We start from the raw sequence: 25,624 nt of genomic DNA on the forward strand, positions 1-25,624 counted from the left end.
CAGTTTAGTGTTAAAATGCTTTATTTATGGATTTATTTCTTACAAACATGCAGCTTTTAATTTCACAAGACGTTTACTTAAATCGTGTGGATTATGAAGTAATGTGTTTAACTCTCATTCTGATGACACCCGTTCACTCCAGATGATTCATTGGTGAGCAGATGATGTAACGCTAAATTACTTCTTCAAATGTGATCCAATGAAGCAACAAGTTAATTTACATTTTTGATGGCCTGAATTTACATTTTTGGCAAATGATGGTTTGTGTGTTAACTATTCCTTCAAATATTGCAGTAGACTACACAACAACTGCAGACTAAAATATCATAAGAAACTGTCTTAATGAAAGAGCACATCTTTTTTGAAATAAACATATTTATTAGCATAACATTGGTCACAAATAATCTCTGGGGAAGGGGAGAAATCAATGTTAAAGACATCTTAAAAAATACAAACTGTACAACATTTATAAATCTTATGAACATTCATAAACAGCAAATGTATTGGGTCAATCAGTGTAGGCTGTAGCCCAGGCAAGTATTTTGCAGAGAGGTTCTGTACAGCCCCCTTAAATGGCCTTGATTCACACTCCTGGTTTAAAGATTACAGATTGTCTGACTGATGGAAAAACATCAGCAACATTTTAATCCATGCATGAATGAGTCAACACATTCAATGTTTTTATGGTCTTTATCATGCATACATTAGGAAATAAGAGAATAGAGAAGATTTCAAAAATAATTAACAAAAATTTACTGTAAAAAAAAAAAAAAAAAAACACTTCTCCCAAAACATGTTTCCTGTTACCACCATTTGTACATAACAGAAGATCAGTATTCGTAAAAATTTCCCCCTATACTGATATGCTATTTTACAATTTTCTTAATTGTACGTTTTTTTTTATACCACTGATTTAGCACCAATTAAAAATTAACAATTCCATTTACTTATTAATTTCTCTGTTAAGTCTGTATTTGGGCGGCTTAGTTACACAGCAGTGATTCTGAATGAAAACCTCGAACAACAGTAATGTAATGGGGCAGTACATTAACCTCTAAACACATCATAAGACCCGCCTTCTTGTGGATTGAGAAGGAGAAGTAGATGAAAGCATGTGACATGCATTTCAAAAATGCACTATGAACACTTATGAACATTCAGTGCCTATAACAATCTATAGATGCATTATGGAAAAGGCTGTTAGGTTGCAATCATTTGCTGTTAAGGTGTACAGGCCTGTGTAATCATTTCAAAATAAATATCAACGTGAGATTAGGAGTTACAAATTTGTGATTTAAACGAGTATAAATTTGAGACAGGAACATAAAGGCAGGAAATCAATAAATTAAGACATCTTGCAGTAGTTCATTACATTGAAAATGGGATAGATAGTGGATTATTGGAAGAACAAGTATATTTAGAAAAAAATAACTGGGTTCTTGAGTCTAGGTTCTATTTTTAAAATCTTGCACTTTATACAGGTCTAGCAGCAACTTAAAGGGACAGTTCACCTAAAAATGAAAAATCAAACTGATTTATTCACCCTCATATCATTCTAAACCTGAATGAACTTCACTATATGGGTACAAACAATTATCACATTCTACTAAATATCTCCTTTTATGCTCTGCAGATTAAATAAAGTCACATTAAGGGTGTGTTGATGACAATTGCCATTTTATGGTGGACTATCCCTTTAAATTCTCCTTTTATTAAGTCTAGGGTAAGTCAGAGGTTTCAGGCTATATGTTAGTGATTTGCACTACTATTGGAAAAAAAGAATGCTGGTAATTTGGATATTAGCTGGTCACTATCAGAAATAACATCTGAATGTATTTTTAAATAAGCACATCTGGTGACACTGTAATTGAGCCCCTTATACTCCATAGCTGCAGTCCAACTAAATTAGAATAATAATAAAACCTATTAAAACACAACGTTGCCTAAATTATGTTAGCAATCAGCTAGAGGTAGAACAGAATAAAAGTTCAATATGCCTCTTTACCAGTAAACACTGAATGCTCTGGATGGGGGTGAAAAAAAGAATGACTAATAATTCAAAAAGATAAACAGAGTTAAATAGAATTACTTCTGATGTTCTCTAATGAATATCTTTAATAAAAATGTGCGGTGAGAAACCAGGCAAGTGTTGTCTTGCATGCATATGTATGCAAAAATAATAATAAAAAAAACAGTGCATTCTGGCTGACAATCACATATAAATATATTTAAAAAAAAAACTATTGACAGAATGAGAACAAGATGGAACATTCTCCCTTCAGCTTGAAAGCTATTGCTTGGCCTGCTTAAAAAGTCTTCGTTTTGGATTTAACTTTAAGAACTTTTCAGTGAAAAAGGAGTTTAAAAAAGGACTAAAAAAGATTCCAGCTACTCATGCATTTCATCTGATATTGATTTGTAAGAGAAAATGAGACGTAAAGCCTGACTGGTTCTAGGTGAGCTAGTAAATTAGTTTACACAGTCTCCCACTGACTGCATTTGATTTTGGAAGCTAAGCTTCTCAGCTAAGTTGCTCTAGCTGATAAATTCTTGTAAATGAGTTCACTTGAGCACAAAAGAAAACAGAATGAAATATTTCCCCTCGGAATATGAGGTAAGTTGTGGTGATGACATTCACATTATAACCTGTTAAAACAGGCTTCAACAAGCTCGTATGATGTACTAAATGAACTGCACATGTGACAAAGAACCATACGGCTAAAATATGAACACAGAGAACCTACAGCTAAAGCTCATCTCATGAGCGGTCAACTGTTTCGTGTTTGAAACAAAGGAAATCAATATAATCCCCTTTTCACAACATCTAATAAAAAAATAAAAAAATAAAAAGTAAGTAAAAGATCATGCTAATTTAGCCCTCCATTGTACATTTTGGTATATATTCTCTATATCGTGCATTACAGTTTCAGGTTTTGAAGGGGATAAAGGAATGGCCTCACTGAAAAACAATCCCTCCATTAAATGACCCTGTCCAAACCAAAGCAGCATGCAGGTGAACATCCCTCAAATAACACAGATTAAATCTTTACTTTGAGTAAAGCCTTAATCAAAAGATAGTTTAGGATCTTACTGATTCAAAACACAGCCCTCAGTGGCATTCATGGGAGAAATAGAGTTCTGCCCATTGGAGGTGTTGCAGGAAGCACTCTGCTGGAAGGAAATCCAAAGGAGTCTTCATCTTCTCCACCACTGAAATGAACATGACGCTTAAGTGTCCCGGACAGACACGTCAGAAGGGAGAGTTCATCCCCAGCTTAGTTTCAAACTGAAGCTTCTGCCTCTTCTGGTAACGCACTCGTACCCTGAAATCAGAGCCATATTTTCAGAAACTGTCAGTTATATGATTAATGGTTTATGTAGGCTAGATTGGGCTCATCTTTTTCAAATAGAAAAAGAAATAGTAGATTCTGTCAAAACAGTGAAATAGTTACCGTATTTTCCGGACTATAAGTTGCACTTTTTTTCATAGTTTGGCTGGTCCTGCGACTTATAGTCAGGTGCGACTTATTTATCAAAATTAATTTAACATAAACAGAGAGAAATGAACCAAGAGAAAACATTACCGTCTACTGCCGTGAGAGGGCGCTCTATGCTGCTCAGTTCTCCTGTAGTCTACCACTGAAAACATATAGTGCCCTCTCGAAGCTGTAGACGGTAATTTTTTCTCTTGGTTCTTGGTTCTAAATAAATGCGATTTATAGTCCAGTGCGATTTATATATGTTTTTTTTCCTCGTCATGACGTATTTTTGGACTGATGCGACTTATACTTAGGTGCGACCAAAAAATACGGTAATATTATCATGTAAAAAAAATAATAATTATTTACTCCTGTGATGACAATGCTGAATTTTCAGCAGCCTAATTAACTCATGATCATTAGTTTACTTTTTAGGTCTAATATGTGGTTTTGCTGCTAAATTTAAGAGATAAATTTCTTATCATTAATGTTGAAATCAGTTCTAAATTATTAATAGTTTTGTGAAAACCGTGATAAAAAGAAAAATAAAATAAAATAAAAATCCGGATTTTTGAAGAATGATGAACATTTAAAACATAATTGTCTTTACTGTCACTTTTGATTAATGTAATACATCCTTCCTTACTGAATAAAAGTACTATTATTATTTTAATCTAACTGAACTCAAACTTTTGAACAACAGTTTGCATTGTGGCCTTTTCCTTACATAAAGCTAACATGCAGCTTCATTTTCTTATAAATGCGTTAATTTTGTGAAATAAGGAACAGAGAAAGGAAGTCATTTAGGGATGGTAATGGCATGAAATTGAGTAAGTGATGACAGTTTTCTTTTGTTCCATCTACATTAAAGCGATTTATCCTCTTACCTGATTTCATGCAGTTTTACTGCTTCATTGATTAGCACCACAAGTACGATGGACAGAGAGACCAACAGCCAGATAAAGAGGGGAATGTGATGTAGCGTGAAGAACATCGCTGTACTCCTGTCCTGCCACAACTGATAATCTATCACAGCCTGAACCACCTGTCCCAACAATCTGCAAGAAAAACCATTAGCAAAGTGTGTTTTACACAACAGGTCCTGTTTTTATGTTCATGTGTATCTGATAACGGTGCAGTGATACAAACTACAGCTTCAATGAGGAAAAAAAAAAAAACCTAGGAGAGGTAACGTTAGATGTTACTGATGCACGTGAATGCAGTCTTGTTTATATTTGCTCAGGTTTGCAGAGAGAAAGCAGTAAAGTGAAGCAGACCTGCATTCAAATAAAATCTGGTTTGGCCTATGGATAATGATTTTTTTAACTTCTAAATAAATGACTTGTAGCATGTGACTTTGATAATTAAATAACCATTCTCTACATTAAACACTTACACCACAAGCACTGTGAGACACCACCATGTGTTACTGAAGGGGTTCCTCCTCCACAGGGGTTGTGAACGGTGCACATAGCTCAGAGAGATGACCACTGAAAAAGAGGAAGAGAGATGTGTTTTTTCACTCAGATCATCGAGATAAAATAAATATTCAAATGACAATGTATTTTATTAAAGTCACCTGTGTGCAAAGCCAGAAAACCTGCCATGATCTTCTGAATCAAAAGCAGCCCATTGGACAATTCCCCAAACCACTGCGGGCCATCCTGGGAGCTGTATACACTAATTATTGATTAGAACTCATAACTAATTCATGGCATCCAAACACAGAGAAAATGAAATTCAAGAGTTTGTGTACCTGGATACGAATATGTGAGAGCAGGTGATGTTGCGGTTATATATTTTTGTGAGGTTAGCTGCTCTAGAACACACTTCCTGCAGAGAAAACCCAAAGCCGACTAAGTAGGCTAACATCGTCAGACCGAACTTCAACAGGAACCAGCCCAGGAAGTAGTGCTGAGTCTGTGGGTTGGAGTCAAAAATAACATGAGGGCCTGTGAGCTATGTCAAGTGTGTTTAAATAGCTAGCAGTTTAAATCGAGTGCATTGTGTGGTCTCATGTCTGACCTTGCGTGGTATGGAGTCCAGATTCTTTCCAGTAGCGACTGTCATTACTGAACTGTCAGGAGGTTTTCCCAGGAAGGACACGCTGTGAATGGCAACATTTTTTAATTTATATAGTTTGCCGATATGACACAGTGAACTAGTTATACTAAAATGCAATGTGGGCATCTTTTTTGTGTTTTCTTCCCTATTACCTTAGCAGTGGGTAACAGAAGCAGGAAAGCCACAGTATGTCTGTTATATTCATGGGAGGAGGCAGCTGAATAAGACAGGCCAGGAACTACAAAACCAAAACATCAAGAGTACAAATATGAATTCTGTTCATTTTATTTCCTGTAAAAAACATACAGATCTGTCTTTTTCTCACCTGAATGATGACCAGTGTCAGTTGACACTGCAGTAGGAAGAGGAAGCACTTGCGAATGCCGTAAGTGGTGTGTCTCGCCTGAAGATACATCAAGAGACAGCACTCGGATTCAAACTTTTTTTTTTTTTTTAAGATGGTTTTACTAGACAGTAAAAATAGAATTGGGATTGGGACTGGTTTCAAGCAAGACTCAAACCTGCATGACTTTTTTTAGTACACTAACCATTTTTTGCATGAGCTTTGTGTGGTGTGCTGGTTGGCAGACATGTTTAAGACACATTGAGCTATGGTGCTCATGTGGATGATGCAGGTTTGAATCTTGCCTACTAGGACTGGGCGATATATCTAATGATATTTAAATCATGTGCATCTAGTCAGTAAATCTGGTTCCGTGATTAGCGCTAAATCGCCATCACCTGCTTTCAAATGGAGCGGCATTTAATAGACAGAGCCGTAGATCACTGACAAGCTACGCAATATCGCGTTCATATTGCGTATTCATCGAAGGTGATAATGAACGCGATATTGCGTAGCTTGTCAGTGATCTACGGCTCTGTCTATTAAATGCCGCTCCATTTAAAAGCAGGTAATGGTGAGCGCTAATCACGGAACCAGACTTACCGTATTTTTCAGACTATAAGTCGCAACTGAGTATATATATATATATATATATATATTATTATAATATAATAAAAACAAAAAAGTTATTTGAAATTTTAATGAAATTTCACAATGTTATTGTTTGTACTGCATTTTTGATCAAATAAATGAAGATTTTGTGATCATTAAAAGACTTGTATCAAAAACTGTACAGAGCCTAAACTTCTGAAGGATAGTAAATAAATGAGCTTGTATCTTCTTGCTCCCATCAACCCCACAGTGTGTGTGCATGCCAGAGCTCCCCATACCTGCTCTATGAGTTTGACCATGCTGACACTCTCGCCCTGATGGAAGGACATGGAGCAGGCGAGGCTGTTGAGACGAGCACTGAGACCCAGGGGAGACAGCTCATCACAGTCTCCATTCGGCCCGCAACCCGCAGCATACCCAAATGTCTCCCATGAGCACCGGGACGGGTACAGAGGATCCAGGGAGATACTAAAACACACAGAGAGGGTTTCCAAATTCAAATGAAGCATAGAGTACTCTAAAAGAAAACGTCCTTTTTTAGACTGATGTACACTATATTTAATTATGTCACACATTTAGAATTACGCAGCGACAAAATAACTCAAAGCTATCTTTTTAGCCTCTTGAAAATTGCCACTCATTAGATTGCAGCTTTGCATAAGATTATAGGTGTTATTTAATTCTGGTATACAGTGGAGTACAGTGATGTCTGTGTTATCCACCTGATGTCACTTTGCAGAAAAAGGCAGCTGTTACGGAAGTTTGCAGAGCTCCCCAAACAGCACGTCACCTCTCTGTTCTCCTGCATGATCTCCATCATTTCACACATTGCTGTCAAACACAAATATTTAGAAGGCTCAACACAAAAGCTACAAAACTTTTTTTGTTCATTTGAGAAGCAGTTTAAATCGCATATCCATCATAATAGAAGAAAAGCGGATCACAACTTTTGCTTCATGCTGACTTTAAAGCTGGTATTGAGGCGGACTCACTTTCTGGGGTGCAGTCTGTAAACAGGGGTACCAGAAGAGGCACATTGTCCATGTTCTTCAAATGTGGGCGAACTTGATGAATGCCACGAGGCAGTTTGGCCTATAGAACAACAGAGAGGAAAGAGCATTAATAAGTATTAAAGAAACCCAAAAACATATTTTAAACTGCCAAACATTTATTTTATTCCACATCTAAGAAGCATTACAAAGTCCATGTAAATAACCTTCTGTGCCACCTAAATCTGTTATTAAAATCTAATTGTACCGCTATTGCTTACTCTGTTGCAGTCTTCTAAGAAACTGGGCACATCACTGTCAGTAGGCTGGAAGCTGGCGAGATCTGATTGGTCCTCAGGCAGTAGTGGGCCCTCTGCATCATCACGAGAATCTAAGAAGAGAGTTTGGATCATTTCAATTAGGGAAAATGTTATGTAAATCTTGTGTGCAGGCAGGCAGAAAAACACTTACCGTGAAGAAGGTCATCGTGTAGAGATCCTGCTTGGCTCGGGCTGGATGTAGCACCATCGCAGTGACCATCTCCGTTTGGGGTCAGAGAGATGTGACAGTTCCAGCCCGTCTCCAAACCCATCTTCTCTGCAAACACCTAGAAGCAAAGCCAACATTAATAGGTGACAGAATATGACACAACAAACACATCATGTTTTTACTGAGTGTGTTTTTCCATCAGTGTCATACTTTGCTACGCAGCTCGTCCTCCATGGAGAAGTACACAAAGCGGATACAGGCTCCCACCAGGTTCTCAATGAGCCGCACAGTGTCCAGTCGGGCCTGGAACTGGGACGACACCATTCCCATGAAGATCTGGCCACTCAGAGCCTGCACGCAGTCCTCCTTCTCCAAACCTTCTCCAATACCCTCTGAAACATAAACAGTACACAAACATGTTAAGAGTTGATGAGATTGAGTCATTTCAGTGAATCAGTTTAAACCATCCACTTCTACAAATCAGAAAATGTATCTATCTATCTATCCATCCATCCATCTTATTCTATTTATCTAATGCGCTATCTAACTTTCTGTCTATCCATCCATCCATCCATCCATCTTATTCTTTTTATCTAATGCGCTATATATCTTTCGGTCTGTCTATCCATCCATCTATCCATCCATCCAATTCTATTTATCTTATGCGCTATCTATCTGTCTGTCTATCCATCCATCCATCCATCCATTTTATTCTATTTATCTAAAGAGTTATCTATCTATCTGTCTGTCTATCCATCCATCCATCCATCAATCTTATTCTATTTATCTAATGTGCTGTCTATCTGTCTATCCATCCATCCGTTTCTATTCATCCATCCAGCTATCTATCCAGCTAACCCTCCAGTCATCTACATATCTGTCTATCCATCTATTTATCTAATCATCATTCAATCAATCTAGCTATCTATCTGTATCTATAATCCATCCATTCATCTACATGTTTATCTATCTACGGTAACCATCTGTCTATATTCATCCATCCATCCATCCATCCATACATCTATATATCCATCTATCCATCCATCCATCCATCCATCCATCTATCTATGTATCTATCCAGGTATGTATATGTCTATCCATCTATCATCCATCCTTCTATCCATTTACATATCTGTCTATTTATCTATCCATCCATCTAGCTATCTATCTATCGAGCTACATATCTGCCTATGCACTGATGTATCTATCCTTCTATTTGTCTGTCTATTCACTGATGCATCTATCCATCTATTTGTCTGTCTATCTACCTATGTATCTATCGGATCAGCTGATCACTAGACAAACATATGGAGATATATATTTTAGCTCTACTGTCCAGACTGTGAGCTGAACAGACAATGTCTCTTACCATCAGAGCTCCAGCTGTTCCTGCGGCTGCCGTGTTTGATGGGGGTGGTACTGGGAAGCTCCACCCCAGAAAAGAGCGTGGGGCCTGAAGCCAGCTCCACACATTTTCCATTGAGCTGTCCAGACAATGTCACCTGCATAGGCTTATAGGCGAATGCAGAACAATATCCTGACAGACAGGCACGTTGGTAGAAATCTAAAACCTTTTTCCTATGAGGCATAACACCAGTAGTTTAGTACACAAACAACATTTTCCACTCTGCAGGTCAAGAAAACTAAATGACTAGTGTTTTTCAAGTTGTGTCTCTGACCTATCCGAGCCAGACAGCGGATAGATGTCCGCCCCATCCCAGAAATCCGTGCAGGCTTCCAGGATGAGGTCGGCCGAGCCGTGGGAGAGCATCTGTACATTATCTGAACAGAGTTCAAAAGGGCAAAGGTCAGTGACTTAACAAACCACCAAGGACAAACAGGAAGTGGGAAAGTGAAAAAATGAGTCCTACTGGTAGTGCTGTCCCTGACGAACAGACTGATGAGGTGACTGATGGGGGGCTGGCGTTTGGTGAAGTGTTGGAGGCGCCGGGGAGCAGATTCTTTGGCCTTCTCTCCGGAAGGAAGCTGATACAGAGCCAGATGATTCTCATGCTTAAAGAGTTCCCTCGCTCCTGGAGTGAAACCTGACATACAACAGAACAGGAAAGAACAACTTAGTAATCTTAAGAAAGGACATTAAGTTACTAAAATGAGTTTAACGTCACTAGTCACTATAAGTACAGCCAGACTAAAAGTTAAACAATAATTAGGGATGCACAATATCAAATATAGTTTGCTCATCCATGGTGATCAACATTATAGATTTTTTTCCATTTATCATTATAAGTTGAGCATGCACTAATTTTAATGTTCTGCCTGATACCGGTAGCTGTTACATGCTTGATATGAAAATTCTGCATTATTTTTGTTGACAAAGATGACAAATAAACAAAGAACAAAGTAAATATCTGCACACTGGTGATACTGCTACTATATTTTTTAAATTGTAAACAATGCAACATTTCGACCAATTAGATAATTGAAAGGCATCGACCTAATCTGTTGAAACGTTGCATTATAAATAAATAAATAAGTGTGTATGTGTATATATATATATTACACACACACACAGGTTTTTGGATGTGCCCACTGTTCTGTATTTTCTTTTAATTTATAATTTTTTTATTAAAACTTAAAAAAACTAAAATAAAAGGAGTCATTTTAATTGCTTCAAGTGAAAACAGACCTCACAAAATAATACACAGTATGGAAAAAAAAAATCTACATACATACATACATATATTTGTGGTGAGCTTTGCTAAAGAATACATTAAATTATTAGTGTTTTTAAAGAGAAATTAGTGAGTTTTTGGTTTTATTTTAAATTACTAATACTACATTTTTAAACCAGGAATTTTCTGTTTAGGGCAGAATTATAATTTTAATATGATAAAGAAAACAATTTTCGATTAACCAGCCTAGACATTTTAATATCTAAATACCGAATGTGTTGACTAATGATAAAAAAAATGTGTTGTTCATGTTTGTATAGCCCTGTATTCTTAATACGGGTGGCCCACATAAGCTTCAGGAGTACAAAATAAATAAAATATGATTGTGCAATATTAAAAATCCTGAAAATATGGGTTTATTAACATGCTTCCCTCATTTACCTATAAGGCGAGATAGTTCACAGAGGCCCCAGGGAACATGAACTGGTAGAACCTCCCCATGACATTCCTGCAGCGCCATGTTTGACAGGTGGTCTGAAAATCTGCAGAGCTGCTGGGTGACGGTGGCATTGCACAGGTTCAATAGGATGTTCAAACCCAGAGGCTTCAAAGAGGGCAGGTGATTCTGCCAACCGGAGTCATCAAACTGAATGCTGACAGGGTTCTGCTGATCCTGGGACAGACTCAACATCTCCAGATGATAGTCGCACACAAAATCTTCCGCTTCACACAGATCATCACCTACACCACACTGCTGGAAATAGAGACACACAAACACATGAACCAAACCGCCCAGCTATAACCTGAACCAGCTCTAGAAGTAATATTTCGACATAATCCTACCTGAGCGATGTCATTATCACCACCCTCAATGTCATGGCTGAAACTGACGTTGGATCCTGAAGGGTGTTTGGAACGGGTGGTTTGGGGTCCTCGACGCTGACGCTGGGTGTCTGAGGTATCATGTGACGTCTCGCTGGGTTCCTGCTCAGCCATGTGAAGCGAGGGTTCGAACGCTGGTAAACACAGCAGTGCTTCGCATTCCTGAGGCTAAACACAGAAAAACACACACAGACTGAAACGCAACAAAGCACAGAGGCTAAAATAATAACTTATTCAATTCCAGCCCCATCAAATACAATTACATACCTAATTCAAATCATCATAATTAAAATAAATGATGGTGCTCCAATCTCACGATCAGCAGTACCTCGTCTCTTTCCTCCTCGCCCTCTGTCCTGCAGAGGGAGGTGACTGAAAGGTCGTCTCTGAGGTCATCCTGGCTGTCATGAGGAGGTTCGACTCGTCCGCTGAAGAACAGCACGGTCTCGGGACTGGGGTTGGGCCAGGACAGAATGCCCTGCTTATCCACACAGCACAGCACCTATGAGAGGTCAGAAAATATGATGGAAAAAAAAAATTATATTATGCTTAGGTTTATATTTTTGCATTGCAAACTGATTTTAAATGCATACTTCATTCATGATCACACTTTGGCCATTTAGCCTTTTTGCAGTACTGCATTCATGCCCTCTAGTCTCGCATTATAAAGCCTATTTATTTACTGTAAACACAACTTGACATGGTTTATACATACACAGAGACGTGTTGTAATTACTGTTTATGGTAATTACAATCATGATACAGATGCAGTATAACAAGGATGCAAACAAGAATTAAGAATGTGGACAGGACAAAGTTTTTAAAATGGTCCTGCTATTAAAGAGACATATTGATTGACACCTAATCTTAATATCTGAACAGGAAAACTGCCCTCCTGAATGTCTATAGCAATTACAGCCCAGCTATAAATTGATAACTAGGTTGAAAATAAGCCAAAATGATTCTTTCAAATGTATATAATTTGTAAAGTGAATATTAATCAATTTTTCTTTCATCAAATTGCAAGCAGAAAGTGTAAATTTTCTAATGTGACACCAGGGGGAGCACTTACAGTGACTGAACCCAACGAGTGCAGCAGACTGGAGGTATAACAGAGGGTCTGGGACTCTCCCTTCAACACACTGACCAGGTGTCTCCACACACAGCGAAGCATCTCCTGTACACAAGCACACACACACACACACAAATATGGAGTGAGTCTCATCTGCCCTGAGTGAAACTCAAATCCTTGTATCAGCAGCTTTGGGTTTCGAATGGCTCTGCAAAAATGTTCAGGATTTATGAAACCTGAAACCTGGATCTGGGTGTCATCCTCAGACAAAACAGACATTCTGACACACACACACACACACACACACACACACTCAAAGAGTAAGCGTGTCCAGTCATCGGTTTATCCTGGTGCTTTCAGAGATTTAGAGCCGTTTCATAAAGATAAATGCACCATGCAGCAGGCAAAAGGAAAAGGGAGACAAAATTTGAATGGACTAAATAACAGAAGATTTGACTGTGAAGCTTCAGGCAGCAGCTACAGGAGAGGAAGAACTGAAAACTGTCAGTGGCAGGTGAATCTATCTTTCTGACACACATCAGAGGTCAGAGAATCCACCTTTAAAGTCAACATGAAATCAAAACTGAACTGATTTACTTTCTTTATATTTGTATTTTTGATGATTCATCAGTGCATGTAAAGAAAAAATGTTCATCAATATATGATGATTTAAACCACATATAAACTGACTTTCAGCATATTAAAATGATTTCTAAAGATGACACAGTCAAGTGACACTGAAGACTGGAGTAATGACTACATTAACAAATACCACATATAATAAATATAATAAAATAAAGTTATCATAATACTATTTCACACTATTAATAGTTTTTTTTAATGATTTAAATGAATGCACCCTGACATATATTATATTTTCAGTGATCCCAAACTTTTTAACCATAGTACATTTATAAATTATATCTGTAAATATGTATGCAAAAAAAAATATATATAAAATATATATATATATAAAATATAAATATATATAAAATGTCAACTGTAAGGACTATACTAGGATATAGAAGACCTAGAATATAACAGACGGAAACTCCGCAAAAGTCCAATTTTGATTTCACAGGGTCTTTAAAAGACACACCATTCAACACACACACACACACACACACTTAAGACACTCAGACTTCAACTGTGCACAGCTGTTAAATAAAAAACTGAGAAATTGAAGGGGTTCTTAAAACTTTGTATTATAAAGTAAAATTTACAAAATTAAACCGAAAAAAACATTTTCAGTCTGCTCATATGTCTGATCTCTCCATGCAAATACTTACCACACTTTGGAAATTTTAAAGGGAAAAAGCTGGTCTTCATCATGCAGAAGTTCTCAAAATGTATATTAACTCAGATAAATGTAGTCCAGACAAGCACCACCACTATAGAGAGAGCGTATACTCTTTCATGCAAACCTCAGGCAGACAGAAGGTGGGCAAGCAAAGGCAGAGGGGTCACAGGTCAGCGTGGGGGGGGGATGCCAAACTAACCGGCAGCACAAGAAGCAAAAAAGGTGTAAATAAATAAAAAAAAAGACCGCAGGTGTATTGGCTGATTTTGCAAAGTTGCCCGAACGAGGTGAGATGAAGTGACCATGTTTTTTAAAAGTAAAAATGAGAACGGAATAAAAAAATAAATAAATGGTGACGCAAGAAAAAAATAACAGGCTCTTTTCATACTGATCCTCTGATAAACACCTTGAAATGACTGATAATCAGAACAAAAAGGTGAAGAAAAAGATGACGGTTGTGGCAGGGTCCAGAGCAAGGGAGAAGGATCACAAGAAGCGAGTGGTGAACGGGTGGAACAGGAGGAGGAATACAGAGGATATACCTGGGAGGACACCACTTCCGTGTAGCTGCTTAGAGTGTCCTCTGAGAACTTAGCAAGCTGGGATGAGAGAAAAGTCTGATTAAACACCTGAGCAGACGGTCAGCCCTCGGCTTCAACTCTGGCCTAAACGCTTCACCTCGGGTCCGCAATCCCTCCCTAAGCCTCTCTACTATTAGTGTGAGCTGGGCCAATGAGCTTTACTTCCTCATGCAGTGTTACAGCTGCAAATCAAAGTTAATACACACAGTAATCACAGACAGAGCGAGTTACAATTTAGCAGCAAAAGCTGTCGGTGTGGGATCTGGGAGGTTATGCATGTTTGTGTCCGCATGAGTGTGAATTCCTAATGAATAGCATAAACAAGTGAATGAATGTGTGGTGTTCTGTCTGTCTTACCAGGCCAGTGGGAGAGTTACGGCTGGACTCGGCTAACACGCGGGCCTCTCCGTACGCATTCACCAGAATCCACATCACAGGAAACAAAAGAGGTAAAATAGGCAATACACCCATCATCTATTCATCCGAGAGCCCAAGAGGAGGACAAAAAGAGGGAAAGAGAAACATCAATACCACCATTGTTGTGGCAAATAAACATGTAGTGGATAAGGATAATGAGAAGGATTGAAATTATTTACAATTTTTACCCAATAAAATGTATATTTCACTTTAATAACATCACTTTCATGGGTCTAGAAATCACACAGAAACCAATTTCAGTGGAAAAATTGGGTTTTCCCAAAAATAAAAACTAACAAGAAACATCCTGATTTGTCAATGTTTTTGCTCATTTAGTGAGCTATGAACTATTATCGACCTGCAACTGAAGGAAGTTGAAGGGTCCAGGGGTGAGACCAGGAGTGTCACAGAAGAACCGGATTGTGTTAACACAGAAAAAGGCCACCTATAAATGACAAAGATGACCAAAGTTCATAATCAGTAAATGGACACATTTTCACACTAATCTTTCACATGAATTAACTGTTATGCGTTATCACACATCATGCAACTGGGACATGTGTGCATCATAACAGCTTTCACAACATTGTTTTATGCTGCTTCATAATAGCTTTTTTGCAACTGGTTTACAAAAAAAAAAAAAAAAAAAAAATCACCTGCAAAGAAAATCTACATACATACTATGCAATGTGAATACAGCAAACTCTTAATACGGGTGTGGAAAAGGATTTCGCTTGCATGCAAATTATACGTGAAACAACCCCATTTTAAAAACTTGCAACTTGTGGTTAGTTTTGTCATACCAATACAGCAGGACAGGCGAATTTGCCAATGATGGACTGCACTGTGAACCGTTCATTATCAAGGGCTGTGACAGGACGGGAGAGAGCCAGGTCAAGACTGTTCCTATTGGCCAGAAAAAGGTGATTAGTTACTATTAGCTGCTGTGAGAACACAAATATATTCACCTATCACAAAGAAAAAGCTTGGATGTATTAACCTGACGCTGTCGAGTATAGGTGTGCGCACCACCCTGAAGAGGCGGTACTGCTGGGGACTGTGGGGGCCCCTCCGCTCATTCCCACGCGGGGAGGGAGGAGGAGAGAACGGTGGGAAAAGGTCTCCTGGCTCCAGCACGATGTGTTCGTCATCCTGGTAACAGAAGTTACAGTGATTTGAGAAGAACAGACAGAGTGTGCCACAGAACCCGAGAGAAACACTCTTTAATAAAGCATTCTCTTTTGTACAGTTTCAGATTACAGTACAAAATACCAATATATAGTTCATAGAGGTGTTTCTACTTCAGTAAAAACACAATAGTGGATCTCTATTTAAAAAGTGTACCACAATTTCCTAACTAGCCACAATTTGCGAAAGGTCATTCAAGGTTCTATTTCTAAGGCATTATGCTATGTAGCCACGGCCGCTAAAAGCTAATTGGTCCAAAATCCCACTCATCAAATATAAGTGTACATTAAATATCAAATACTTCCTGATTGGCTGTGTTTGGCTCACACCTAAATGCGGTTACTGTATTATTCTGGAAGAAACTACGGTGACAGTGCAGTGTTGTTATTGTAAACTAAAATTAAAACTATTAAACATGGTCTTTATCCATTAAAATAAATATGAAAAAAAATTTTTTTTAATAATAATAATAATAATAATAATAATAATATTATATATATATATATATATATATATATATATATATATATATATATATATATATATATATATATATATATATATACACAAATATTAGACGTAATAACTTTCTAGAATTAAAAATGTTGGCAACTAACTGAAATGAGTTAAAATACTAAAATAAAAAATAAAGCTAATTATAAAAAAACGAATAAAATGGCAAAAGAACATAATGAAAACTGAACTTAAAATAACATTTACACAAATACAATTTTTAAATATTAATAAATGCTGTAATTTTCTACTAAACTTTTTACCATGGTAACTGTAATGTATATTGAAAAAGAACTATACCCTAAACACTAAATGAATAAAAAGTAACTCAAATCTGACTTTACCTTGATGCCTCTGAGAGATGCAAAGGCTTCCTGACCCGGTCTAAGAGCGATGACATCACCTTCCACCAGAAGACTGACAGGTAGATTAACCAGCTGCTCGTCTCTGAACGTCCAATGCAGTGACCAGGAAGGGGAAGTGGGGGTGTAGCGGTCAGGATACAAAGAGGGGGCCCATCTGATTGGATGTCCTGCACTTCTCTCCAAATAATCTGACAACCCATGGGAACAATGAGAAAGTTACTTGTTAAGACTTGGAACAACAAGCCTAGCAATGCCATGGAATGACATGAGAGTGAATAATGACACAATTTTCATTTTTCCTTGAACTCTATCATAATTCCAGTTATATCAAAGTGTATTTAGCATTGCATGGAAATATAATACCGATGAATGGATGGATGAGCCACAGCATAACCATAATTATCATTTCCTGAGGCATGACTGATTTCTTTGGAAGTTTATACAGTCGCTGTTCTCTCACCGTTCAACTGTGAGATGATGGACTTGAGCCTCCGCACCATCTCACTCATCCGTAAGCTCTGCTGCCGCCTGATGAGGAGGAGGTTTAGCAGCAGGAGGAGGAAGAGTGCACCCGCGTTCACTAACACTATGCCCTGACTGAAACAAAAAAGGAAAGAGATTTACGTAAAAAAAAAAAAAAAAACCTGGTAGCTAAACTCCAATACATGATGTCAAATCAAACGGTCAATCAACAGTTTTTGGCTCTAAGCCCTGCCCACCTGCCTGCCGGCTGACTGCCATAACAACACAACAGTCCAACCACCACAACCAGAGTGAGAACAGCTCCTGGCCAATGGAAGCACGAATGCCGGCTGTCATGATGAAGGAAGCTCTTAGCCCACAGCTCCTTTAAAACAAAAAGGAAAACCAAAATCAGGAATTCCCTGACAAAAGTAATATAACTGTGTTGATAATATGCAATTCAGAACAGACCTGTACGGTGGATCTACGCCGGCTGGATTTCTGGTGTTGTCCCAGTAAGTTGGACAGCTGGTCCCGCAGGGTGCACAGAGCCTGAGCCGTGGACAGTCCCAGTGGAGTCGCCTCCTCCTCCTACAGCACAACCAGATTTCACAATTAGTTGGACACATGAATTTTCTGTGTTGACCAATAGAAACCTGCTTTGCTTGAAAGTTAATTGTGTGAGAGTTGTGCTTCATACATCAATACATTATTTTTCTATAGACAAAGGACTTTTGTACATAAAATTTGGCTAACGTGACCACAACTTAAGAATGGTGTCTATTATAGACAATAGCTCCTTTCCTCCAGATTAGAAAACTAATACCAATATGTTAAGTAATGAAGTTATAATGTAAGAGAGTTTAAACGCGGAAATATGAAGCTTGTATTGTTATAGCAGTTTTTATAATTATAACATATATTTAACCTGTTAAATGTCACCCCGTCCCGAATACGGGACGCCTACGTTGACTATACTATATTACAATCAAATCTAATCTAATCTTGACAAACTATATATCGTTGGAAAGGTCTAAGACTCCCAAATATATATTTTACCAATCTCTTTTGTTAAAAATGATGTAGGAAAAGTAATAGATGAATTTATGACAAGAGTGCACCCTCAGAAATCTACATTACAAAAGGAGTTTTGACCTTTGTTTAAAAAAAAGACTTCCTCGTTGCCTTTTTCTCTATCACATTTTAGAAATCATCAGAAGTTATATATCACTTGAAAACATAAAATCTAAAAATTCATCCTTCAAAACCCATTTTAAAATCAGACATTGCATTACCATGTAAATGGTACATCAAAATCATGTTACAAAATGTTTTCAGCCATGAATTATAAAAATTTAGGTTTGTATCATGCAAATTCAAGTCTATCTTCAAAAACGTGAGTGACAGTTAACAGGTTTAATATAAAATGTATATTTATTGGCACTGTAGGATGATTATATTTACATTTATTGCCATATCAGCTTCACAGGTTAGTCAACATTCAACGATATAGTAATCAACTTTTTAGAAAATATTTTATAAATTCAACTTAGAAATATTTTCACTATGTGCTTGAACCCCTAATAATATAGACTAAACAACATACAACTCTTTGAAAGATCCTTTAAATGTACTTACAATAAAACTGTAAAAGTTTTCTTGGTCCGACTTACAAAATAAGACCTGCAAAGTTTGCACTTTTTTTTGCACAATTTAAAAAAATGGAAGGACCAGAAACATGTTTTATAGACAAGTCTTGTATTACTAGAGCTATACAACACTAGTCAACATACGTGTGGCTATACTAACAACTAAACAAAAAAGCACCCTCCACAGATTGTCCCAGTCTGAGAAACAAGCTGCTATAATTTTTGTAGAAACTGATTTCATGTCATAATGTTTTTCATTTAACCTGAAACATTTTATATACAATTAATAACAATCCGATGCTTTTTTTATTAGCTTTTTTCACCAGTTTTGAACTACTGAAGCAAAACATTGAGGGAATGTAGACACAGTAATTCAAACCAATATAGTTATTTAGACAGAAATGTCATTCCTCAACATGGCTTGAATGGTCAGAAAAGCCTCTCTTATTGTCCGCTGACGAATTCTGGTTATCCTACCAGTACACTTCTGGGACGGCTGGGTTCCTGTAGTAGCAAACGAGAGCCTCAGCACTATAAATAAACACACAGCTTTCCCACAGAGAGGCACTAAATCCCTGCACGAGCATCTCTCACACATCAACAAGCAGGGATTTACCAGCTCGGACACATGCAGTCACGCATGCTGGCCTATTACGGGTAAAACCTCTCAAGACCTTTAAAAATGCATGGAACAATTAAACCCAGAGCCGAGAAGAGTGCACATGCATCTGGCATGGGACTCTCACCTGTTCACGGTGCTCAAGATTAATCATACACACACAACAGATTTAAGCATTTCAATTCGCACACAAGACCAAAATGTTGGATGCCAGACAATCGGACTCTGACAGATCACAAGCAACCGAGTTTGTTATAAGAAGTGTGCACAGATCCACTCACTTTATTCTTCCAGAACCAGGTCCCATTTTTCAGGATCATGGCTGCGAATGGTCCCTCTGCTGCAGACAGACTAATGTGTGACTGGTGCGCGTGTGGGTTGGACAGGATAGTGGCGGGGTGCTACGGGATAATGTATGCTGCTGTTTCAGCACCAGTCGCACGGTCTGGACAGACAGTCTCTGCCTCTGCGCATTCACAGGCTGTCTTTTGGGCACGTCCCAGCCACCCTGGTGTAGACTGCCAGCTAAAAAAGCTTTGCAAACTAAAACCAAGGCAACTGACTAGAGAGGATGAACACACAAGAGTTCTTTTTTTTTTTTTTTTGACAGTAACAGTGTGCAGGTATCCTGAAAAAGTTAAGCTTAAGGAGAATTAATAGAAAAGTAAGGAGATTTTGTGAATTCTAGTGTTAATTAATCTGAGAGCTCTGCAGAGGCAGCTGCGACACACCGCCTGAAGAGAAACAGGCAAAAAGGGTGTAAAATGGCAATGAAAAGCCAGATGGGAATGAGCGGGTATCAGGGCTGGGGAGCTTTTGAGAAAAAGAACTGGAGTATGAAGTGAGGGAGAGGGGCTTGACAGACAAGCAAAAACACTGTGTGCCCTCGCCGCCCTGTCCAGGCATTCATCCATTCCAGCTAACACAGCAATTTAGGATCCTAGCAGCGATGCGGTGCGGCAGGACAGAGAGCATCCTCAATGAACCTCACAACCTTACCAAAGTAAAGATCAAACAATCATTAAACCATAACAAACACTGGCTGTTTTAATTAGTGAAAAAAAAAGTGTTTACATTTTTTTTTTCATTGTTATGACATAAAAGGAACACGTGTGTATATTTATATACACACTCTTACAATACATAGAATTTTCTTATTTTATTTTTAATTATTAAATCTACATTAAATCTAAATCATGCTAAGTTATAATTATATTAAGTGGTATACATAAACTAAAGTCAATTAAATATGATATAAAAATGTTAGTGTAGTATGGAATATTTGACGACAGGCCGTTGAATTATAAGAATAAGGAGTCAATTATTCCGCTTATAATACGGTTACCACACACCTCAAGACATCGATCAGGTGATATATTTAAAGGGATGCGTCTGGTTTTTGTACTTAAATCACTATTGTGAGTAGGATTATTCCTTCCGCATCTCATCCAATGCCTCTTTTGCTAGTTCCAAAACATGGAGGCTTGAGCCTCTGATAGCATTCTAATGCAGTTATTAATGACGTTATTAGAAAGATTAGTACTATGCGAAGTGATATGGAACTGTAAATCGATCAAGAGAGCTTGCTGGAACTATGTCGCTGTGCGTTCCTCGAAAACTATTGCACAACTCAGAATGGATCAGATTCAAGCATTCAACGGCCCTGTAGTATAAAAACATATGATGTATACTACTGCTTGAGTACTTGAGAGATAATTCTCTGTTTTTCCATTGTTTCACATTTGGTGGTGTTAAATACTTCAGCTTTTAGAAATGCAGCATAGAACACAAAATACTACTTTCCCCCCAAAATACTAGTGACAAAAATATTGTACTTTCATATTAATCATTCATTGCTGAGGTCCATCAAAATGCTTAAAGGGGGGAGTACAATGGTGTTTCATGTATTCAAAGTGACCGTGCACATCAACACGCTTCCAAATCGTAGGCAGCGCTGCATAGGATTTGTTCGAGAATGCATCCAAATAAGTGCATTTTTGGATGTGAGGTTTACCATGTTCAGCTTCCCCAAGAACCCAGCGTTACATGAACAGTGGATGCAGTTTGTTTTTCCGGGGCAGCAACGGAGTGTAGCAAGTGTGTTTGTGTGTTCTGGTCCTTTGAGTGACAAATGTTTTATAAACAAGGCCCAAGACGACGCTGGATTTTCACATCGTTTGCTATTAAAACATGGAGCCGTCCCTGTGATAAAAGACCCCATTCATATAAGTACAATTGCATCAGATTTCTGTATTTTGTTGGAAATCAGCACATAAGTGAATATATGTTAATAGAAACTACACGAAACATCAGTATTATAGCTCCGCTCACGGCACGCCTCCAGGAGCTCGGCTTTTTCCAGAAAGAATCGGAAAGCTGTATTTTTCATTTAAAAATATGATAAAACGAAAGAATTTTTGGATATATGAAGGATGCAGTACTACCCTATAGGTACTCAAGATTAACATGAGATTAGGTGAAGCTGTGTATGTTATGTACCCTTTAACAAAACTTCACATCCTCACTGAACCTCACAGTCTTGCAATGCACCCCAGATTCAGGATCTGATCCAGAGCCCCGTTCCTCTACCATAACAACGACTATCCCAGCACACTCCTCTAACCTCAGCAAAATCAATACAGGTAAGTCAAGAACTAAGAGAGGATCCCAGGAACATCATTACTGCCAATTACACAATGACTTTAATGATGCTGTCCAACACGATGCAATGTAACAAAACAAATTCAGACAAAGGCTAATTTAGACATTCAAGTCCACACACAAGGTTGTGTGCATTTATTAACAAAAAATAAATAAATACGCTTTTCTATACACATTTGCATATAACATGACAAAATGTATTTTTAACATGATGATACATTAAACAAGTCTCCTGCTTTCACAAGATATGAGTAAAGTCACAGTTCTTCCGCCCCAACTTCACCGCTTAACTACAACACAGAAAGGCACAACATATCAGCCTTTCTTGTCCAAAGTCAAGAAGACGATATGGTTTACACAAACTCTACAACTTCCATCTCCATTAAAAAGAATCTGGGCACAGTTCAAGCTAATTATTACAGGACACCACAGAGCAAAATAAGAACGAATTTCCCCTGTGAATAAACATTAAATTTGTCTATTTTAGAGTGTTGTGCACTTGACCTTGATTATGCAAAAACTTTCATTCCCACCAGCTTTTTAGCACTTCCTGTACAGAGGTCTAAATATGCCAGAGAACAATAATAATAAAACAAAATTGTGAAAGTTTTCCAGTCAGTGAGTTTGAGTTCATAATAGTTGCAGAGTGTAAAGATAATTTTCAGTGGTGATCAACAGCCTGAGTAAACCCACTCTCATCTATAAGAGGAAGACACCTCAAGACCTTACCTGTTTCTTATCCTGTAGCTCCATGGCAGCCGCCGTCTCTCACCATACTCTGTCGAGATGCCCAGAGCTGGTAGTTACGGTCCACACTTGTCCCGATCCCAGTCCGGCTGGCAGAGGAAGGCAACTGTGGCCCCCAGCTCCAAGATGCTGGACCAGCGGGGACTGCCAGTCTGAGGGACGGATGTCAGGGCTGTAGTCGTGCCCAGGGAACTGGAATCAATGAGTGGGTGTGGCTTCTCTCTTCTTACATTCAAAGGGATCTGATCAGGACAGAAAGCGTTAGAAAAGGAGTTAATACAAATAATTAAAGTCTACAAATAACGGTCACCGGATCTACAGAGGATGTTCAGACTGGTCTTCGCTCACTTAACCATTTCATTGACAAAGACACACAAGAGTGCAATAAAGAGCAATAGCATGTCTAGCAATAGCAATAGCAAAGGGTAGTTAACACACAACATGTCAATACCACAGAATTTAGTTTAGGCAAACTGTTTCCCACTTAATCTCCCAATTAAAGAAAATAAAATAAAACACCTTATTTCATATTTATGCCAATGCCACCTGATGCCAACCTGACATAATCAGGTTCTGGCAATCATTCAAGATGTTTCATTTAATACAAATGAATATTTTTGCTCACATGAAAGTGGTGAGCTTCCCTGTTCCCCTTGTGTCACTGTAAACATGATCAATTAGGTAATGACAGTCTAAAATTAAACAAGAGAAATTATGTAAGATTACCAGCAATCTGCAAAAAATAATTGCTTTTGGCTTCTAACTCAAACAATGTAGGGCATTTAATCATTTAATCCGTGGCTTTCTAGGTAAGACGCTATATTTGACAAACAAATCACTGAGTGTTTGGCTTATTCTTTAGAGAGAAAGCAAACCTAAGCAGCAGACTTGTGAGTTAACTCACCACTGATTCTGAATATCCAAACTGGCTCACAACACTGTAATTAACCATCACTGGAGCATACATACACACACAAATATGACTTACATAATCCAAAATATTCAGTACTGACCTGATTTATAAGGTAACAGCATTAATAGTTTGCTACTAAAGGCTTTAATATTTGACTACATGGAGAAAAATTACACACAGGATGCATCTGAACAACTATAGTCTAAGGTTTAAAACAAGACGACAGTTTTGTAGAGACATTTCTTTTAGTAATATATATATATATATATATATATATATATATTTCTACAGAGAAACGGTAAATAAGCAGTGGTATTTCTTAAATTTATTAAATAAGATAGTTTACAGTAACAGCTTGCACTGATCGATTAACGTACACATCATTAAATATTATATTCCACATTTTTTCCGATTATTATAGGACCTATGGTAATGTGAAAGTCATGTTGATCGTTTGATCAAGACTCGAGACTGATGGAAACAACCTTGCTGTGTTTCACTGTTGAAATTAGCTGTCAAAGTTAGTCATTTATTTATAAATATCATTAAACCGCTTATAAACCATCGAAACAGCTGGTTCGTGTTAACTGAGGTGGCCTAGGGGTTAAATGCTACTGGTTACATTTTCAAATTACACTAAATCGACGCAAACTTACGTTATAGAGCTGCAACATCAACGACCACCAAGTGGCATCGTCAATCATCAAAAGAGTTTAAGCAGAATCAAATAATATACGTCTCAAAATCCTTGGACTCTCTCTCTGGTGACGGCCATGTTAGTGACTGGAAGGGCGTGGTATGTTTGTGCAGAGACGATGTAGTGGAATATGATTGGTCAGTGTTATATGAAGGGCGGGATTTGCTTTGTTTTGTCCTTTGTGATTGGTTAGTACTACAGGGCGGGTAATCGGCCTGCTTTTGTCTGGCTCATAGGGCGGAGCCTCTGTTTGCGTAGTTGCCCTGAACATCAGGGTTAAACATTTATCCCGGTTTCACACACAAGTTTAAACCTAGTCCTAGAATAAAATGTAAATCTGAGCTGTTTGAACTAAAATTAACTTGGACTGACTGATCTTAAAACGTGCCAGTCCCTTTGTTTTGTCTTAAGATGAACACCAGTAATGTTTTTTTTTCTAAGGCATGTTTATAAACGAACATAGATGTTTTAATTGAACTATGGCTTTATGCTGGTTTAGGCTAAGCCCTGTCTATATAACCGGGCCTTGATGTCATATATTTACAACCCAAAATGTAATAAAATTATAAAAAATGTGTTTCAATAAAGGAAAATAATTATCCGTGGGAAAATGATGTTTTAAGAAGTCTTTAATAGATAAGATCAATTGGGAAAAAAATCATGGCTATTACCTTGTAAATGTTGTGTCCCCGACAATGTAAAAGAAATACATTTAAAATTATTAGCATAATATATAACTCACAAATGAGATTTAGACATTGATTTAACTTTGTGTGATATATTCTGTTATTTTTCTCATTGTAAACATAACATAGATTACATAGGTAATGTATTTATTTTATTGGGAAAATACTACATTCAGAAAATGTAAAATTTCTTCAACATTACCCAAATTACATAATTTACTTTGTGACATTAACTACCTCATTATAACACTAAAAAATATAAC

At 37.7% G+C, this 25,624-nt stretch overlaps 1 protein-coding gene across 6 annotated transcripts; it reads right to left on the bottom strand.

The window, feature by feature from the left end:
• Positions 1 to 357: 357 nt before the first annotated feature.
• Positions 358 to 24,797, bottom strand: tmem94 (transmembrane protein 94). Of its 6 annotated transcripts, none has more exons than XM_052571157.1 (32): positions 24,635 to 24,775; positions 23,048 to 23,307; positions 17,861 to 17,980; positions 17,647 to 17,774; positions 17,388 to 17,524; positions 16,907 to 17,115; positions 15,862 to 16,013; positions 15,665 to 15,767; positions 15,220 to 15,306; positions 14,802 to 14,918; positions 14,406 to 14,462; positions 12,564 to 12,668; positions 11,820 to 11,993; positions 11,453 to 11,659; positions 11,051 to 11,360; positions 9,848 to 10,021; positions 9,656 to 9,758; positions 9,346 to 9,554; positions 8,187 to 8,368; positions 7,959 to 8,094; positions 7,769 to 7,878; positions 7,491 to 7,590; positions 7,221 to 7,329; positions 6,777 to 6,966; positions 5,869 to 5,946; positions 5,696 to 5,781; positions 5,505 to 5,586; positions 5,236 to 5,399; positions 5,059 to 5,150; positions 4,876 to 4,969; positions 4,367 to 4,537; positions 358 to 3,323 (listed from the first exon to the last, which is right to left on the bottom strand). In XM_052571157.1, exons 2-32 carry the CDS (start codon positions 23,069 to 23,071, stop codon positions 3,251 to 3,253), a joined length of 4,083 nt encoding a protein of 1,360 aa, XP_052427117.1. In that variant the 5' UTR covers positions 23,072 to 23,307; positions 24,635 to 24,775; the 3' UTR covers positions 358 to 3,250. The 6 variants fall into 6 exon arrangements, with proteins under 6 accessions (XP_052427117.1, XP_052427115.1, XP_052427116.1 ...); XM_052571155.1 differs by having other exon boundaries at positions 5,059 to 5,159; XM_052571156.1 differs by having other exon boundaries at positions 11,051 to 11,363.
• Positions 24,798 to 25,624: the final 827 nt, after the last annotated feature.

This window comes from Carassius gibelio, chromosome B12 (assembly GCF_023724105.1).
Source record: "Carassius gibelio isolate Cgi1373 ecotype wild population from Czech Republic chromosome B12, carGib1.2-hapl.c, whole genome shotgun sequence".
Lineage (NCBI taxonomy): Eukaryota > Metazoa > Chordata > Actinopteri > Cypriniformes > Cyprinidae > Carassius > Carassius gibelio.

Coding starts and splice junctions, on each gene's coding strand:
- tmem94 (XM_052571154.1), bottom strand. CDS start 23,071: ATGGAGCTACAGGATAAGAAACAG. Junction 17,525..17,646: donor GGCAGTCAGCCGGCAGGCAG/GTGGGCAGGGCT, acceptor TTTTTGTTTCAG/TCAGGGCATAGTGTTAGTGA. Junction 15,768..15,861: donor CCTATACTCGACAGCGTCAG/GTTAATACATCC, acceptor TCTGGCCAATAG/GAACAGTCTTGACCTGGCTC.